This window comes from Bos indicus, chromosome 3 (assembly GCF_029378745.1).
Source record: "Bos indicus isolate NIAB-ARS_2022 breed Sahiwal x Tharparkar chromosome 3, NIAB-ARS_B.indTharparkar_mat_pri_1.0, whole genome shotgun sequence".
Lineage (NCBI taxonomy): Eukaryota > Metazoa > Chordata > Mammalia > Artiodactyla > Bovidae > Bos > Bos indicus.
In genome coordinates, this window is record NC_091762.1 from 14,144,380 (window position 1) to 14,164,080 (window position 19,701).

A 19,701-nucleotide genomic window follows, 5' to 3' on the forward strand; every position below is an offset into this window, starting at 1 on the left:
TCTCTGGGCTCACCCGTTGGATCTGATCCTCCGACCCTGTCTCTCCCAGCATATTCCAACCTCCTTTCCTCCCAATCACTTCTGCTTAAGCCCTCCCTCCCCAGGAGTGGTGCCTCGCCAGCCCCACCCAGCCCAGGACATGAGAAGAGGGCTTCTGAACTTGGCCTTCAGGGACCAGACCCCCCCATCAATCAACCTGCAGCCTTGGGTCAGACCTCCATTAGCACTAACCAGCCTGGACAAGAGGCAGACACCATCGGGCTAGGCCTCGGGGTGATAAGACCCAGATTGAATCACCGGGTGGGGGGAGCTGGACACCCAGGGAAAAGAGACAGCCATGCTGTCGGCCCTGAGGAGCCATGGAGAGCGTGGGTTATTGCAGGAGATGGGCAGGTGATTGGAAGTGATGGGGCTGGAGTAGGGGGGGTGGAATTGCTTCTCCCTGCTCCTGGGTGAGGAAGATGGGGACAGGGCCCAGGTCCCGGGGTGGGGGGACCTCACCCGGCCTCAGAGTTGACAGAAGCCTCAGGCCACTAAGTAAGACCAGTGGTGTTCCAAGGGACAGAGGGGCAGGGAGAGCATGCTCCTCCCTCAGGCAGAATGGAATGGGGAGACAGCCTACCTGGTCGTTAGGAAATAGCCACCTTGCTCAGTCCCTGGCCTCCAGGAACGGACCTCAAAGCACTCAGAGCCAAGAAGCGTGACAAAGTGGAAGGAAGAAGGGGTCCTGCTTCCCTCAGCCACTCCTTTACCCTACTCCTTCCCTGTCCCAGCCACATGTACACACACACACACATGCATACATGCACCCGTGTATGCAAGCTCGCCCCACCTCTCTTTCTTTCTCAACCATTTGCTGTATTGTGTGCTTGCTCTGTTTTGGGAACTCCGATACAAGGAAGACTCACCCCAGCAATGCTTCCATCCTGTCCACCACCCCATCTAACTTCAATTCCTCCCACTGCAGCCTTCCTGAATGAAACACAGAGACAGGCAATTGGGGTCTGAAGGTCTAGGAAACTTGACCCAAGGCTCCTTCACTACCATGCAGACAAGATGGCCATGGTACTAGGAGGCAAACTACAGCCCCAAGACAGAGGTGACAGCTGCATGCAGTAGGGGTAGGTAGCTGGGGTTCACCAGAGAGGGGGAGGAGCCCACAGAGTCATCCCCTTACCTGAGCCCCAATAACCCCCTCCCAGAAGGATGTCATCCCAAGAACTGGCAAGAGACACAACCAAGGGATAATAAATATAATTGCTATGACGGAACCCTGCCTAGAGAAAGCAGGAACATCCTGCACTCCCAGACCCCACCTGTCCCCTCCCACATGCTGAGGGTGAGTTAGATGCTTTGAGATCACCCTGGGGCTGCTGGGAACCATGGCAGTTGCTGAGGGCAGGCTGCAGTACTCCGCATTTGGCTACCCAGCCCCAGGCCCTGAGCCAGCCTCCTAGCCCAGGACATCCAAGTAGACAGGAGGCGCCTGGGCCAGGGCTTGCAGCCGGGCATGCACATCCTTGATGCTGTGGCGTTGTTGGGGCTCCCGCTGCCAGCAGCCCCGCATAATGGCGTAGACCTCCGGTGGGCAAGCACGCGGCCGCTCCAGCTCACGTCCCTGCGTGATGCACTCGATCGCCTGGGGCCACCAGAGGGAGAGAGGAGAGGGCATACTGGGCCAGGGGCAGGAGAGTGAGGCCAGACCCAGCACTGCCTCTGCCTCACTGAGGCTCCCAAGGCAGGTCACACAATATGTCTGGGCCTCACGGCACCTAATAGTTTAAAAGGATGCAGTGAAGCCTAAGATTCGTGTCCACTCTGACTCTGAGCAGTGACAGGGATTAGAGCTAGATAGACCCTGTGAAGGCTGGACTAGGGTAGAACTGCATCCCAAAGGGCTGGAATCAGACCCTCAGCAGACTTGCCAGGTGGGTTGAGGAAGGAGAGGGGCCAAGACATTTGCCAAATCCATCAGCTAAGTGTTGAGGGCTGATTGGAAGAAGAGAAGGGTTCTCCATCTCTCAGCTCCAGAGGGCAAAAAGGAAATAGAGCAGGGTTGCAGGTAAAGGACTTGAAAAGTGGGTCGCTTGCATTTTAAGGTAGAGGGCAACGCCACTTTTTCTGTCTTCTGTAGGTACCACTATGTGGGCACCTAGCTCCTCTGACAAAGACACTGCAGTGGGAACGCTCAAAGTTTGACTCCAGGAAGGACTGCTAAGAAGCTGACGGATCCAAAGGAGAGAATGTGGCAGGGAGATGGTTGAAGGGCCTGGAGCCTCTTCATCCCCCGCTTCTTCCCTCCCTCCACATTAGAGGACTTGGGTTATGGACGGCACTAATTCCATTCCTTCTCTCAGTGCTTGAGAAAATTAAAATCTATAACCCTCTCCCCCACCCCACTAGCCTCCAGGGAGCAGACTGCATTAGGAGGAGAAATGCAAACTGACAGCTGCGAGCCAAGGAGCGGGTGAGGGGAGCTGCTCTGCGAGAGGGAACACCTGGGGCCTACTCTGGCTGTGTCCAATCCGGGGGGCAAGGGTAGGTGGGGACTGTCCTTCTTGCAGTCTAACCTCCAGCCTTCCTGCTGTAGGGTCAGGCGCGCCCGGTCTATGTTCCTCTTTCCACGCCTCTCCCCTTCACTCCGATAATGCCTACTAGGTCTACAACATGCAGCGAGGGATGGTGGTCTGGGCTCCATTTATAAAGTGCTTTGAGGTTCTCCCAGGAGCCGGTTAAAATAGGAGAAGGTGTACAAGAATACGGTTGGGGTGGAGGGAGCAGGGCCGGCAGGATGCCGGATGAGTGCCGGCGGCGGTGGGATGAGGGGCAGAAGGGGACAGAATTCCCCAAAACAGGGACCCAAAGGGACAGGGAAGGGGTGGCCGGCAGGGAGCGAGCTGCGGAGCGGTACTGACCTCGGTGTTGGAGAGCTGGTACCAGGGTTGCTTGCCGTAGGTGAAGATCTCCCAGAGCACCACGCCGAAGCTCCACACGTCGCTCTCGGTGGTGAACTTGCGGTAGAGGATGCTCTCGGGCGGCATCCAGCGAATGGGCAGCATGGTGCGGCCTCCCACCTGCCGGCGGACGCCGCGTCACCTCCAGGGGGCGCCCGCCCCGCGGACAGCCTCTCCCGGCGCAGACCCGCCCCCAGCCCCGTCATTAAAAATAAATAGAAGTGGCTCTCCCTCCCAGGGCTAAGAGAGAGAAACCGTTGGTGCCGTGTCCGTCCAGAACAGTGGAGACAGACCCTCCTCCACTGAGGGCCAAGGGAGTAGGAGGAGGGTTAAAAAACCAGGATCAGAGAGTCTCAGACCCCACACCGCCCGAGGAAGGCGTGGCCAGCAAGGGCATGCCCTCTACCGGGACGCGGCCACGGCGTGTCTACAGTTTGGAGGCTGGGGGAGGGGTTGGGCTGAAAGACCCTTACGCGATAGTAGTCGGTGCTGTAGATATCCCGGCTCATGCCGAAATCGCCGATCTTAACCACTAGTCCCTGACCCACCAGGCAGTTGCGTGTGGCCAGGTCCCGATGCACGAAGTGCAGACCTGCCAGGTACACCATTCCCGCAGCGACCTGGCTAGCCACGGCCAGCAGCTGCCCCAGGCCCAGGGGTCCCGGAGCCACGTCCTCCCCACCAGCCAGCAGCTTGGCATCAGGCCCGTGGGACCTTCGAGAAAGAGTGAGGGAGAAGGGATGGGCTAGGAGGAGAGAACCTTGGGGGAGCCTGAGAGAAGGGAGGGGAGCTGGGGGAAATGGCGGAGGGACTCAGGGAAGGTAGGAAGGAGAGAACAGGGGAAGCAGGTGTCTGAAGGGGCTTGGATGGGCTGGTGTGCCCACCTCCAGAGCATCCCCTAGTGCCCACATTTCCCAAGTGCATGCCTTCCTCTCGGGCAGCCACCTTAAACTCCAACCTCAGCATCTAGCTGCCGGCTGGCTCCTACACCTCTTGCCCAGCTACATGTCCGACTAAAACCCAGCCAAGATGCTCAGCATCCTCCCCCAGGTGTGCCCCTGCCTCATGGAGGTGTGTCCCTCACCCAGGCTGTCAGCCTGAAACCCGGGAGTCCTCCATTTCTGCCTCTCACCTTTGCTCTCAGTATTCAGCCATTCCTGTGGGATCTGCCTTCCTTCCCACAGCTTCCAGGATGCCCTCCTCCTGCCCACACCTACCCCTCCAGACCACTCCTCAAATACTCCTTCTTCTGAGGCTGTCTGAGCTGGTGGTTTTGTCAGTATTGCCCTTTTCCTACTGGCCAACTTTCTCCTCATCCATTTATTTCTTTGTTTATTCCAGACATTTGGTAAACATCTCCAGTGGTGCCAGGCACCAGAGCTACAGTGGAGGGGAGGATGCAAATAGGCGGGTTACAGCAGTGCAGCGTGAGGGGCGCCTGGGGGCACTCAGGGTAGGGATGGAAGAAGTTAGGGAAGGCTTCCTAGAGGAAGAGACATCTAAACTGAGACTCAAGCCCTTAGGAAGGGAGGCTGATAAACCACTCGAAGGGATGGGAGACAGGAGTGGGTTATGTGGCTGGGAAAGGAGGCCCAGTGCACCAGGCAGAGATAGAAACCCAGGGGCAAGGAGGAGCAGACGGCCCCTCCTAGGGGAAGTCTTCCAGACTCGTCTAGGAGCGTTCATGAGTTCCCCCTTTGGTTTCCTCATGCTCTGTCTACCATATAAAGCTGCTCTCCCCACATCCTGGGCCCCAGATGGGTCCTCGCTGATATCCGGCCCCTAGCAGGGAGCCCACACCATGTCTGGTGAGCAAGGGGAAGGGCTTCTCTCTGGCCTCCTCTTGACCTGGATTCCTCTGAGCCAATCCACCTCCACACACAACCTCGGATCTGACCTCACCTCCCTCCTGCTCCACATCCTCCCCGGGCTCCTCCCCATCCTTAAGATAAGCTCAGACTCTGGGGTCTTTTCCAGCTGAATTCTGCAGCCTGGCTACGTGAATGACCCAGCACTCTCAGTGGGGATGTTTAGAGACCAAATCACAACCATCAACTGTACAAAGACACTCATCCAGAACCACAGTCCTCCGTTGTCCCTCTTACTGGTGGGGAAACTGAGGCCAGAGAGGGGAACTACTTGACAAGGAAGGCTCAGTTAACAAGTCGCAGTTGATCCCAAACCCTGGCCCTCTCTGCTCCATCCTGCTCTGACCTCGGGGGCTGCGGGCTGGGGGGGGTCCACCTCATCAGAGAAGAGTTCAGCAAATGGAACACGTGACCATCACACATCTGGATCATTTGTTACCTGTGTGCCTTTGGGCAAGTCACTGAACCTCTCTAAGCCTCATCTGAGAAATGGGTACATTTCTAGAAGTTTTAAGTTATTAAACCTATCAGAGTTGTTCTGTCTCAAGCCAAAGAAAGGAAATTTGGGGGAATTTTCCTCAAGTATAAATTGCCATATATACTAGGTAACTATGAAAAATAAATATCCATTTAGATTATTACAGATATATAGGTATAAGGACATACAGTCATAAATGAACTGTAAAATATGTAACATAGCGCCTGGAACATGGCAAGCGCCTGATAAATGTTTGTCATTGCTGTTATCATCGTGATCCACACTGCCCCCTCCTATGGACACAGCTTCTGTGTGCCACACACAAATGCACGCACATTCTCCACAAAGCCCAGCCATCCTGCAGCCTCAGCTCGTGGCTTCCACTACTGCAGTCTCCCTGACACTGTCACTCTGCCCTCCACACGGACTCTCCCCACATCCACACATCTGCCTCAGAGCTCCTTGGGGACCGGAGCTGTGCCTTCCTGCTCCTTCCTGGTGTTCTCCCCAAGTTCAGCAGACAAGCCAGGGTGCGCTTGTAGGGAAGGGAGGACAGGCCATGGGCCGGGGGCCAGAGCCAGGGCCGGGCGGGCCCTCCTACCGGAGGAAGCGGTTGAGGTCACCGTGCCGCATGTATTCAAAGACCATGAGCAGCGGGCGGCCCTCAGTGCAGACGCCGAAGAAGCGCACGATGTGCTGGTGCTGGAGCATGGTGAGCAGCTCGGCCTCTCGCTGGAAGTCCTGCCGGGCGCTCTCAGACACCTCCTTTAGCGCCTGGATGGTAGGGTCGGACATCCCCGGATGCAGGCCCAGTCTTGACCATCTCACATCCCAGCTGGCCCAGCATCCACCCCCAAGTCGTGAACTAGGCCAGGTCCCAGCCTCTCCCCTCTCCCCTGTCTTGAGCACTCTGTCTTGGCATGACAGTGCTCTGGGAGGTGGGCCCTGGACCAGCAATACTTCGTGGCCAGGGTCTTACCTTGACAGCCACTAGCATCTTGTCCTTCTCAGGCAGCAGGTTGTGGCACTCGGCAAGGAAGACCTTCCCAAAGGCACCCTCACCCAGCTCCCACTTGAGCACGATATCTCGGCGCTTGATGTGATGAACACCTGGGAGTGGGGGCTTGCAGGATCAGCCAAGATCCCCAGTCTTGGAAGAGGGATGGGACAGGGGCAAGGACAGGACTGTCCCGCAGGGTTGTGCTTGGCACAGGGGGCGCCCGTCAAGACAGAGGGTCACACTGAAATTGAGCCCTCACCAGGTCCCATGACGTGATGGGGACCTGGGTGGTGGGGGGCTGGGAGGAAAGGTTTGTTCAGGCCTGGGGTGGGCAAAGGCAATGACACCCAGGAACCTCTTCACATGCACATACATGTACAAACACACACACACAGGCTCGCCCCCACCCTTGACCCAGCCCCTCACAGGCATCACTGAAGTATTGTGGGTTCTCAATGATGTGGCCTTGGAGCCCAGAGCCTTTGCCCTCAGTGGGAGACAAGGAGCTGCCACCCAGAGTCATGAAATGCAAGGACATGGCCAATCCATCCTCCGGAGCCAGCACAGCAGGGCCTGGGAAGGACACAGTCACGTGGAGGGGTCACAGCCCAAGCACACACCCTGGCTCCTGCCAGGCTGCAGGGTGCCGGGTGACCCCACCTCCTAACTTGCACGGAAAGAACTGAGGAGCTGGGAGGCAAGACAGTCGCAGGGGGAAGGGGAGGCACTCCAGCCATTCTCCGTCTGGCTCCTGTCCAATCCCAGGCCCCGTGGGCCACCAGAGAACTCCCCCACTGCCCCCCCGCAGAGCTCAGACCTCCCAGATCCACTTAGTGTTTGACTACAATCCAGCCACCAATTAGCAGCTGCTACTTCTGAAACTCCCCTGGCTTCAGCACCGACACACTCACACTCACGAGTCCACATATACCCCAAACACCCACTCTCTCGAACCCCATGTGTACCCAGGCCCCCACACAGAGGACAGAGTCGGGAACAACCAGGAGGAAATAAAGCCAGGAAGACAGACTGACGGCCCCTCCACAGCCCCTCTACTCACGGTTGATCCCAAACTTGTTCCTGCGTCCACATTTGTTGAGCACAAGAAATGTTGTAGAAAGGAAGAGGCAGGCAAAAACGGCCAGGCCCACAGCCATTGAGACCTGGGGTATGGGGTGGTTGGATCTAGTAGTCATCCTGAACCCTCAGAGCTCCCCACTAGTCAACTACTTCTCCATCCTGCATAGATGCCCAGAGCCAGGCCCCCACACCTGCCTTCTCCTCCCCTGGCCCCCGAGTCACGGCTGTGAAGGTGTTGATGGAGCTCAGGCCAGACTCTGCTGCTCTCTGTGCTCTGACTGGAAATGACATACAGAGGAGCCTCCAGCCCAGCTCCCTGTCCTAAGTCCTGAACAAGCTTCCACTTCCCATGCTTACCCCAAAAGGAGTCTCATCCTTCTCCACTGGGTCTCCGGAAGTGCTGTTGGTGTCTGTGGGGACACAGGGTAGAAAGGCTTTGTCACAGGTTGTATCTCCTCCACAGACTCCCCACCCTGGCCCCGGCTGAACCCTCAAGGGTTAACTGTGCCCCCTGCCCCAGCGGCAGCTCCCAGCTCCAGGGACCAGACAGAACCTGCCCTCCAGCTTGGGCTACTCACCCACTGGCGAGAAGGAGACTGCAGCAGGAGGGAGGAGAGAGAGCAATCACATGGAGGAAAGGAGCAGTGAGTCCCCTTCCCCCTCTGGACTCATCCCTTCATGAATGGGAGTGGGAGGGGGAGGCGGAGCTGCTCCAGCTGGGCCAGGGATGCCCTGGTTTGTGGCTCTCTCTTCAGCCAGCCCTAGTGAATGGAATAACTCAGGGGTGCAGGACTCCTGGGGCTGGGGAAGGCTGGGGCAAGGAAGCCAGCACAGAGCTGGACACCAGAACTCCAGGCTACTTTCTGTCCGGGACCAGGCCCTCCAACTTCCAGGGTCAGGATCACAGTGGGAAGTGGGCCAGGCCTCCCCGGACACCTGGATCTGCACCCGGTTGGGGCCCAGGGGGTGGGAGCAGGGTTCAGGGTGGCCCTCGCACCAGGAATGGGGTCCTCAGGGTTGAATTCGAAAGGGTTGTCCATGAAAGCGGCCATGACCCAAGCGGCGGCCTGGCCCAAGGGGTTGGTTGCCAGCAGCGTGTAGTTGCCGTTGTTGACATGGGTGGGCTGGTTGAGGCGCAGGCAGCCGTGGCGCATCGTCTCGTTGGCTGCCAGCTCCAGGAACTCGGTAAAGATGAAGGAGGTCTCGTTGAGCACGGAGCCATTGAAGAGCCAGCGCAGAGAGGGCGCTGGCTGCCCGTCCACCGAGAAGGGGATGCACCAGTGGTGCTGCTCCACGGCGGCTTGCAGATGCACGCTGGCCGGGACTGCGGGCCGGAGAGGGTGACAGGGAGAGTCAGGAGGCGTCCCGGGGAGGCTGAGGGTGGACAGTCAAAAGGCTCAAGCCTAAGAGAAACGGGTCAGTGGGCTCCAAGAAATTCACAAGCAGAGATGTTTTGAAGAAAGCTGATAGTAAGTCTTAAATAAAGTCAGGCAGCAGGTGTATATATTCAGAAGCTTAAAGAATTTAAGCGGTGGGTTTAAAGTAAATAAGTAACAGTCCTAGAGAAGTAGGGTTCCAGCTCATAGAAATTAGACATGGAGTCTTTCGGATGAGGGAATCCAGAAAAATTTAGTGTTAGTCAAGCTTAAGGGGATCTGGAAGGGTCCTAAAAGATCAAACAAGCAAATATATATATATAATTTTTAAACTCTTTGGAAAAAGATATGGGTTTGAAATAGACCCAACCTGAAAGAAGTAAAAGACCTTCAATAATAGAAAAAAGTATATATATATACATGTGTGTGTGTGTGTGTGTATACACACACACACGGGGTTCTCAGTGGACAAGAACTGGGTGAAGCACACTACTGCTAAAGAATCCACCTGCCAATGCAGGAGATGTAAGAGACGCAGGTTCGATCCCTGGGTTAGGAAGATCCCCAGGAGAAGGAAATGGCAACCCACTCCAGTATTCTTGCCTGGAAAATCCCATGGACAGAGGAGCATGCATATACCCAATTGACACTGGAATTCCAGCCAGCATTCATGCAGCAGCATACTATTCAGCAGTGAAATGAATGAACTAATTGTTACTCCAGTTAACATAAACAAATCTTACAAATATAATGTAGAGCAGAAGAAATTAGACACAAAGTAATATATGAGGTATGATTCCATTTATATAATGTACAGGATCAGACAAAACTCAACCATGCTGAGAGGGAAGCATATGTGTGTAAAATTATTTTTAAAAGCAAGGAGATGATTGTCACAAAAGTCAGAATGGGGTGGAGGAGAAGGATGGGGTTCTGAATAGTGAGAAGGGGGTGTCTTCTGAAGTGTCTGTAAGCCGAATTATTGTTTAAAGTGTATATGTTTTATGTACATATCTATGTAAAGTATGTTTCCCAAGAAAAGAAGAAAAAATTATACCATGTAGAAGATTTTAAATAATTTGTTGGCAGACCTAGAGAAATTAGGCAGTGAGCCTAAAGAGAAACTTGCATGGAGAATTTCTTCTTTTAAAACTAGGAAGTAGGGCAAAAAGTCCTACAGAGGAATGAACATGAAGAAATACAAGGGAGCAGAGAGAATGGATGTAGCTGGTGTTGAGGGCTTCAGTAGCAAGACTTGGGCAGGGGGCCAAAAAGAAATCCCTCTCCATCCCTCTGGCCTTGACGAGCCCCCAGGACTTCCCTCAAAGGATCAGTTCATGGGAATCTGGAAAGAGCTGGGAGGGAGCAGCTGTGGACACACGTACATCCCACCCCTTTCCTGCAGCCCCCAACCCTCACATCCTTTTTTCCGGGAAGCAGGGATGGGGTGGGCACAGAGGCAGTCACTGGCACTCACAGGAGACATTGACTTGGGCGGAGACTTCAGCCCGGCCCACATCATTCTCCGCCCAGCACGTCACGTTCTTCCTATTGAGGTCACTGGTGACATTGGCCAGGGTCAGCCCCAAGGACGGCAGACTCCCAGATTCCTGGGTCGGAGAAAAGAGGGGAAAATGAAGAAGAGCTTCAGCTGGCTTGGGGCTGGAGGCAGCTGGGCAGGAGGGTGGAGGGGGGGGCAGAGCTGATGTCTTTGGGGAACCCCTCTGGCTCCAGGTGGAAAAGAGAGGGAGAGACGGGAAGGGAAGAGGTGTGGGAGAGAATATGGTAGAGAATGGCTCTCCTTCAGAGCCTGTTTACACCTTCTCCTGGATCACTGATTTAATGATCTGAAAAATCCAGAACACAACCAATAACCTCAAAATAGGCGCAAAGTCTCCCAAACCATAAAACCACCCATCTGAACAGCTGAATACAAGTCACAAATCCCAAGTATAGAAATGTACACAACCAATTGGAAAACCAGCTAGGACCTCACCACCTACTCATTCTTGTTTAACACATAATTCTAAGAAATTTAGTTTCAGCCCAAGGAAGATCTGAAACAAAGAGATGGTGCTGATAACGGGGCAGCAGTTAGGAGCAACAGTAGAACTGTGATGAATACCTTCGGCAGATGGAAAAAGAGAGTGAAGTTAGAGAGAAGCTAAAGACTTGGTTCTGAATCATCATCGAAAGACTGACTCAGATTCAGATTCTCTTCCTGAGACACCACGGAGGTTATATGGCCCTAAGACAATTTTTTAATCTTGCTGAACAAAGATTTTCTTATTTTGTAAACTGAGGAGGTAGACAAAATGATCTTTCGACATTTTTAGAAAGCTATTTTCATAAAATGATGAAAATAAATGAAGTAGTGGGCAAATCTGATTTTTCTGGAAATTTCGTGAATGTGGAATCCCTTGAATAAATGCCAGGGAAGGTGAAGTTTCTCTGGGCTTCGATTGGAATATGTGAGTTCACATATTTCAGAAGAGCTGTCCAGCCTCTTGTGCAAGCCCTGAGTTCCAGCCACTTGAAGGGGAAGCCCTGCCTAAGCTTCTCTCAGCTGTTCCAGCTCCTCTAAGTCACTCTGGAATATGGTATCCCATGAACTCTTCCCTTTGAGCTGTTCCGCCACTCTCCTGATGGTGACCTGATGAGGACCAGCCTCCCCTCCCCTCTATTTAAGCTAGGGAATGGCTTTTCTACAGGAAGTCACTAGAAGACAGAAGTGAAGCTCCCAAAGAGAACAGCAAAAATCTGGAATTTCTCCAAACTTATCAAAGGTCTCTCCCCTGAAGGTCACGGCTTCTGCCTTGCCCGCTGTTCCATTACTCAACCTTAGAGGCTCTGATCTATGGGAAGGTGGGACCCCTTGGTGGCCAGTGGTCCCCCTACTGTGTCTAGACCTCCTGCTCAGGACTCCATCGGTTCCTCCTTCAATGTTGTCCCAGGTTGTTGTCGTTTAGCCGCTATGTCTGACTCTGCAACCCTATGGACTGCAGGCCACCAGGCCCCCTCTGAGCATGGGATTTCTCAGGCAAGAGTACTGGAGGAGGTTGTCATTCCATTCTCCAGAGGATCTTCTAGACCCAGGGATTGAATCCACATCTCCTGCTTGGCAGGCGGATTCTTTACCACTGAGCCATTTGGGAAGCCCAAGGGACCACCAACAATTCTGGGGTTGATTCCCTTTCCAAAGCGAGGGCCTCCAAACTAGACACCACACCCTGCTTTCACTGGCCCGACTCCTTCCAGGGCCTGGACTCTGTGTGTCCACCCACGCGGGGCCAGCTTTTGGGTGGGCACAGCCCAATGTCGACCCCTGCTGTCCTTGTCCATGAAACCTCCTGAGTCAGTTATGGCTACTCTTGGCTGCCTGTTGCCAGCCTAAGGACAAAGGGCAGGATCTGGGAAGATGCCCAAACTGGATAAGAGAGCTAGAGGCCAGCAAGTGCCCAGAGGCAGGGAGAACATCTGAAGGCCATCATGTCCATCTCCTCAGTTGACAGATAAGAAAACCAAACTGCAGGCTGATTGGGGGATTTTTCCAAAAGTCACTCCAAGAATTAATTAGTGAGAGAGCTGAAACCAGAACTGTGCCTCCTTTACTAATAAGCTCATCACACACCCAAGAGGATGCTGCTTCTGGATTCTCTACAAAATGACTGGAAGGCCCTGAAGAACTGGCCTGGGCACAGGACCACAAATGTTGCTCCCTCTCCGTGGGCCTCAGTGTCCTTATCTAGAAAGGTGGATTGGAGAGCTGGTGTGTTGGGTTCCCCGGGTCAGCTCCAATATGGGAGGGCTCTGTGACCCTCTCTCTTTGCAGCCAGCATATCTTCCCAGAGTGGGGACCTACGTTCTAGCTGATCAGTGGAGCCTGGGGTCCCTGCTGGACCAAGGTCTGCCCTGAGGGCCTGTGGTGTGCTATAGCTACCCAACAGCACAAGCCTGAGTCCCAAGGGTCTAAACCATCTTGGTCCATCTCTCGTCCTTTATGGGCTTCTTATTTGCTATCTCTCTTTCCCTGTCTTTGTTCCCTGTGCTCGGGTGCATCAGGAGGGGGGCGTGGGGGCGGGGACGGTGGAGGGCTTCTCACCATCACTGTGGCTGACCCCTCCAGCTCCGTGAGGATCCAGCCAGCCTGCTCCAAGCCCTGCCCCTCCACCTGGCACTGCAGCAACACGTCGGCCCCCACATCCACGGAAGCATTGGACATCTGGATCTTCAGCGTGGGCTCACCTGGTGCCCGAGGGGTGTTAGAGCTGGGAGAGGCCTCCGAATCCTGCCTGGGGACACTGATCCTCCCTCCGCCCTCCCCAGTGACCCTGCCCCTTCCCCGCAACCTTCAGTTTCCCCCAGCTCTCTCCTCCAGTCCCCCCTTCAGGGCTCGTCCCCTGAGCCCTGCCCAATGCCCTCCCCCCAGGGGTGCCCTCTTTCCCAGCCCCTCACACCACCTGCAGCACCTACCGCAGCTGGCATTGGACATGAGGGCAAGGGGCCCCTGCCCGGGACACTGCAGCTTCTGTTCCCGCACTCCTCCCCGCCCCTCCTCCTCCCAGCGCTGCAGCCAGAGCAGGGCACAGGAACAGTGCAGGGGGTTCCCCGACAGGACTCTGGTGAGTGTGGGGGAAGAGAGAGAGTCAGGGGGAAGGGCAGATGTGAAGGAAGTTCTACAGCAAGAGGGAGTGCAGTTAGATAGCGGGGTGGACTGTCTAGAGGTGAAGGAGTGGGGACATGGGAGAAGTTCCTCTCATGGACCCCTTTCATGAGACACTGAAAGAAACAGAATGCCAAAAATCAAAGACAGCCAGCTACAGGCTATACAGAATTGCCCCACCCAGGCTCCCGAGGGTGGCAAGCCAGGTGAGGGCTCTGAGTAGGGTGGCAAGGAGGGAAGGGCACTCACTGCTTTCCGGAGTAACACCCAAAGGCCTTAGGTGCCCACCAAACACATCCCACTGCTGTCCACCACCCCCACGAGCTTGGTGTGCTAGGAATGTGGGCAGATATGCCCTTGTGCCCAGAGAACCGTGCCAGCCCCCGGCCCTGAGAACACACAGCTCTCCACTCCCCTCCACCGGAAATGTGCCCAGGGCAATAATCCCCTCAGTGGCTGCAGGGACCCACAGCCTCTGCTTTGATGGGGGTGGGGGGGCGGTAGTTCACAGACATGCGTGTGGACAGTCAAACACGCTATCCCCACAGAGAACCCCTACCCACCCCCGCAACAGTTCCATACAGACACAGTGACATACCTTCACAGAGATGTACAGGCACTCGAGGGCCCGCACAGAACACACACACACTCACACACTTGCTGCCCTTGCCCCTGGAAGCTCCCACACTCACAGTTCCTGTAAGGAGAGGCCCTGGACCGTTTTCCAGGAGAGAGACTCCAGAGCGTTGAAGGAGAGATTCCTGCAGGAGTTGAGACAGAGCAGACAGACCCCTTGAGTGACCCGACCTCGGTCTGACCCAGTGTGAGTGAGGGGAGGAGCCAGGAGGAAGTTGACATCTGGCTCCCCTACCCCAGCCCTGGCAACTACAAGTAGCCCGTGGGCGAGGCATTGGGGTGGGGGGCTGGGTAGGCTCTTTGAGTCCCATCTTCTCCCTGGGACAACAAGGGTTAACCCCACTTAACCCCCTCCCAGACCCCAGGGAGCCGCTCCCCCTCCCCCACTCTTGGCCCCAGCTGGCAAAGTGCTGAGGCCCCAGCTGGGGGCAGGGGCTCCATCTGTGCTCCCACTGAGCCCAGGACGGGGCCAGCGAGGAGGGGAGGATGGGCTCCCACCTCGCTTGCCCTCTGCCGGATGCCTCGGAACTCAGAGTCCTTCCTCAGGTCCCCTCCCCATGCCTCCTTCCTTCCCCTCCTCAAGGACTAAGGAAAGGGACCGCAGGCCCCCAGCCCCCAGTTGCAGAGACAGAGAAAATGAGTTTTTCGGCGAGGGGCCGGCTCCAGGACTCTGGAGCTGCCACACCTGCGACCTTCTGCTTCTGAGGGGCCTGCCCTGACCCTTCTCCTTGCCTAGCTGTCTTTTGGTTTGTGGGGGCTGAGTTGGAAAGTAGCCACTACACAGGGATCATCAGCAAGACCCATTTTAGCGCCAGGCAGAGCTGACTGTCCTTCTGTCCTGCCGCTTACAGTTATATGACCTCAGCCCAGAAACTTATCCTGGCTGATTCTCTGAATCCTCATCTCCAAAATGGGGATGACGCTACCTCTCTCACCAGGCTAACGGTGAAGATTCACTGACAATAAGTATTGTGAGGTGTCACTGAGTAAGCATTTTAACACACCTAGTAAATCACAGGACACAACAGAGAGTTTAGAGTCCCCAGCACAACTCCGTGAGTCAGAGGCTCCCACCACACTTCCCATCTCCCCAGCTGCCCCAGGTGCGAAGGAGGAGCTGAACTCCTACCCTCAGGAGGCCAGGGAATGGTTTACCAGGGACTCTAAGGGTCTTGCCTTTGGAGGTCTCTCTCGACCTTGCCCCCTTCTCTACAAAAGGGGTGCCTGTGACTCCCAGGGGAGTGTGCCAAATGACTGATCTGATCCCCCAGCACCCAGGACATCCCAGAGATCAGGAAATAGTTGGGAGACAGAGTCCCGGTCAGAACCCAGGGTCCTGCTCCTGATCCTTGCCCGCTTTGGACTGCGTGTGTCTGAACCCCGGGAAGAAAACCGGGGCAGGCACCATGAGAAGTGTCCTGCAGCATGAAGCATGGAAGCGAGACAGCAAGAAGGACCTTCTAGTTGGCAGGGGCGAGAGCTGAGAGGATCACCAGCCCTGAAGTGGATGAGAAAAAGGCCCAGGAGAATGGGTGGGATGACTTCCCTAACCAGGCTGGGGCTGTCCTCAGAACAGTGCCCTGGGGAGGGCCAAGCCCATTAGCCGCCCAAGCCTAGGTGTCTCCCAGCCCGCCCTGCCCAGCCCCGGTCACTCACAGTCGACCGAGCCGCGGAGTGTAATGGAAGGCATTTGGCGCCACAGAACGGAGACCGCTCTTCACGATGGTGCTGGGGAGGGCACAGCGGGGTCAACACTGAGGGGAGCAGTTACCTGGGCCCCTGCTCTCCACCCTGCCAGCCCCCCAGTCTCTAGTGCTGAGCCCCAAACACTTCCTCGGCAACCCTGGACCCCTGAGGCCACCAAGCTCTCTGGCCAGCCAGCGCCTCAGTCCTCAGCCACCCCAGTCCACCCAGGCCCCTCGCGCCCTTGGTCCTAGCACCCTCCCTGACCCTCTGGTCTCCCAGGCCCTGTGCGGAGCCCCTCACAGTTTCCTCAGCTCCCCCAGGCCCCTCAGGTCGCTGCGCTTCAGCTGCTGCAGATGCTGCTGGTTCTCGATGTAGCTGTGTGGAGAGAGGATGGGAATCACAGGGGCCCAGGCCCGCACTCGAGTCCCCACACTCACCTGCCTCCCTCCCTCCCAACCACATGCACCCACAGGCATCCAGTCACACAGAGACCTGTTTACACGTGTAAACGCCTACACACCCATCCACATACGCACAGAGACCCTCACACAGTCACACAGTCCCATGCCTGCATCCTCACACTATCACACATGCATGCTCTTACACATTCAAGCACACACACAGAGATGTGTAAAGATATACACAGAGACGCACCTCCTCACATACACCAGCATATGCATGCGTGAACCCACAGATGTCCCCATGTGCACACTTACACTCTCCCATATAGACACACATAGCCACATAGCTCATGCATGCACACACGTACATGCATGTGAGAATGTGTGGGCATTACTCGCATGCACAGACACACATGAGTCCATTCGCAGCCTGGCGTCCTGCTTTTAAACACAGAGCCTCTCCTGCACATGCTCAACAATGGGGGGTCATGCTCAAACACTCGCTTCCATGAGGGGCCTACGCTCATCACTGCCACTGCCCCACCCAGCACAAAGGAAGGCCTGGGGCCATGAAAATACGCGCTCCCAAACACACCCGCTCAGAGACCACTGTCTGGGCTCACCCGTACTACTGGGCATGCGTTCGAGAGCACGCGCACACACACATACACACACACACACACATGCCACCCTCTCCCCCTCAAAGCCACTGGCCCCTCCCCACACTCAAGTATAAACCCTTCCATTCTCCACCCCCACCACCCTGGCATCTTTCAGCAAAGCAAGTGACAGGCATACAGGCTGTCAGTCAAGGACCCCTTGAGCCCCTCCCTGCCCCAGGAGGGCCCCAGCGAGGAGAAAGGGGCCATGAGAGAAGGGAGTCAGAGTTAGGAACGGGAAGAGGCATCGACTGGCTGTCTCACGCAGTGAGAGAGCAATGGGAAGGCTTCGGGGGCAGGGAGTGTGCAGAAAAACAAAGAGACAGCGAAACAGAGACACCTAGGAAGAGGAACTGACAGGAAGAGACTGGCAGAGAGACGGAGACAGACAAGGAGAAAGACAGATAAGAAAAGGGAGACAGAGAGATAAGCACAGAGAGCCAGAGAAAGCAAGATAGGGGGCAGAGAAAGAAAGAAGTAAAAGCAGGCATGCAGGGCTGGGGGATTTCTGCTGCCCTGGGGCCCTGTCCAGCTTCTGGATCTCACACGCCAGGGAGTTCCTGAGAAGTCAGCTGCCCTTGCAGGGACACCTCATGTCCCCATCCAACGCCCCCCACCCCCGCCACACACACACAGGGGCTCCTGACTCACTGCCTGTTCTCAGAACTCTCTCCCTCTACCCTGTTCTTCCTAGCCTTTGGAAACCAGGGCCAGCCTGAATGACCACCCCCCACACATATACACACTGCCAGCCCTTCCCAGACTTGGCCCCTGCAGGACACCCAGGTGTCAGGTCATCAGTCCCCTGAGGTCTAGGGAGTAAATTCCAGTGACTCTGAGAGTTGGTCCCTATCCTACCCACTCAGCCCCCAGCTCCTACCAAGAGAGCCTAGTGGTGTAGGGACCTCAGGAGGGGGTGAGGGACCCGGGGAGGGAGTGAGAAGGTAGGGTGGCCGAGTATGTGCAAACTGTCAGGCAGCGTGCTCAAAGCTGCCTCATTCGTTTGGATTCATAATCAATCTGTCTATTCGAGTCCATTATCTCCTCGTTAGCTCTGCGGGTGAAGGAGGAGGAGGGGACCTTGCAGATGGAGGCAGGGGTTAGACTGCTGCCCCACCCAGAGGGACAGCTCCACTCACACCCTGCATGGCTTCCAGCCCCCAGCCCCCACCTGTCCACACTCCCCACTCCCACTTCCCCCCTGCTGGACCCACTAGGGGCTTGAAAGGGAATCAGGAAAAGAGTGCTGATGGGGAACATGCAAGAGCCTAGACCCTGCTTTGCAGACCCAGTGACAAATGCACAGGACTGGGGGTGGCAGGCTAGACTTCAGGCCTCCCTCCCATCATGCAGAAACCTAGGTCCAGACCAAGACAAGGCCATCTCTCCTCCTGGCCTCCCTAGGGCCATTAGGGAGCGAGATTGAGTACCTTCCCGTTAATTACCACAAGATACCCGAGTAACTCAGTGCCAATTATCGTAGGCTGCTCAAGTCACTTCCAGACATTGATGGCCCCTGCCACAGATACCTTTCAGGCTATTACTGCATGAGGCCAGGGTTCCTTGCCCACTGTCTAACCCCAGGCCTAATAGGAGGAGGATATTCTAGCAGGTCCTTTCTTCTTCTAGAACTCTTGCTGGCCGCACCAGCCACATAGAATACTCAAGTATTTTCCAGACACCATCATATGATGCTTGAGTATCTCTAAGCCAATTATTAAAGAATACTCCCATAGGTTTCACCAGTTGCTAAAAAGTACTTGAGTATTTTGTAACCAATTAATGCAGGGTGTCAGAATACTTCAAATGTTGGCGATTCCTCCCAGTTTCAGGTCTGGAAGGGAGGAGAATCTCTCAGCAAGGGCACTGTCTCCCTATGCAAAGTAGGGAGAAAAGGGTGATGAAAGAGATGGGGATGTGGAGAGGGGAGCTTGGAGGGGCTCTCATTTCCTACCTCCAAATTAAACCGTGGTGGGGAGGAGAGATGGTGGAAATCGGGAGAGGAGAGCTCAACCACCAAGTTATGGCCCCTCAGCGCCTCCCACCTATTTCAGTTCAATTTCCAATTCAAGAGAGAAGAGCCGACTTTGCCTGGTCATGACAAGGAAGGGGGTAAGGGCGGATTTATCCCTGGGAAAGGAAAATGGTAAGGGTATCAAACTGGGGGTGGGGAGTGTTCTCTGCAGATAACCACCTCCTGTATAGGGCAGAGGGTGGGCTCCTGGCTGAGCTCCAGAAAGCGATTTCTAGAAGGCTGGGCTCTCTCGGATCTGGTCCACAGAGAGCCCCCTCTTCCTCTCCTCGAAGCTAGCACCTAAGCTGCCCTGAGCCCAGCATCCAGGCAGTAACTGCGGAGGCTGTCAAGGCAGCAGAGGAAAACCAAGGCACAGCCGAGACTTGCGTGTTATCGGTCTCCCGCCGCACCCGCCCCTCCTGATCTAGCACGCAAGCGGTGAGTCCGCGCCCACGGGGCACGGCTATGCCCGCCTGTCCCCGCGCCCCCTGGCTCGCCAGACACTCACAGCTCTGTCAGGTTCTCGGCGCCTGGCAGGTGGAGGAGGTTATCCAGGGCCCCCGGCCGGGTGCAGCGTAGCCCCGAAGGGCCGTGGGGGCAGCAGACATCGGGGCAGGATGCAGCGCCCGCAGATGCCAGCATCAACCAGGCCAGCAGGCTTCCCGGCCCCGTAGCCCGGAGGTGCCCGCCAGGTTGCCCGCCCCGTCCGCCTCGCAGCATCGCGACGGCGCCCGCCTCGCCGCGGCCGGGCAGCCGTCTGTGCGCTTGCAGCAGCCGCTGCCAGGCCTCCCCCGACATGTGCGCTGGGCGGTGTTAAAGACCAGTCGCCAGGAAAGGGCGGAGCCAGAGGCCTCCGCCCGGCCTCGCCCCGCCCCTTCTGTCTCCA

The 19,701-nt window shown here is 56.0% G+C and overlaps 1 protein-coding gene across 1 annotated transcript; it reads right to left on the bottom strand.

Moving 5' to 3' along the window:
* Positions 1-1,238: 1,238 nt before the first annotated feature.
* NTRK1 (neurotrophic receptor tyrosine kinase 1) lies at positions 1,239-19,602 on the bottom strand. Its single transcript, XM_070784545.1, has 17 exons — positions 19,324-19,602; positions 16,042-16,116; positions 15,712-15,783; positions 14,112-14,180; positions 13,230-13,375; positions 12,859-13,001; positions 10,234-10,366; positions 8,378-8,704; positions 7,959-7,976; positions 7,738-7,790; positions 7,361-7,463; positions 6,727-6,873; positions 6,280-6,410; positions 5,902-6,074; positions 3,428-3,668; positions 2,916-3,074; positions 1,239-1,639 (listed from the first exon to the last, which is right to left on the bottom strand). The coding sequence occupies exons 1-17, from the start codon at positions 19,533-19,535 to the stop codon at positions 1,454-1,456; spliced, it is 2,388 nt and encodes a 795-aa protein (XP_070640646.1). The 5' UTR covers positions 19,536-19,602; the 3' UTR covers positions 1,239-1,453.
* Positions 19,603-19,701: the final 99 nt, after the last annotated feature.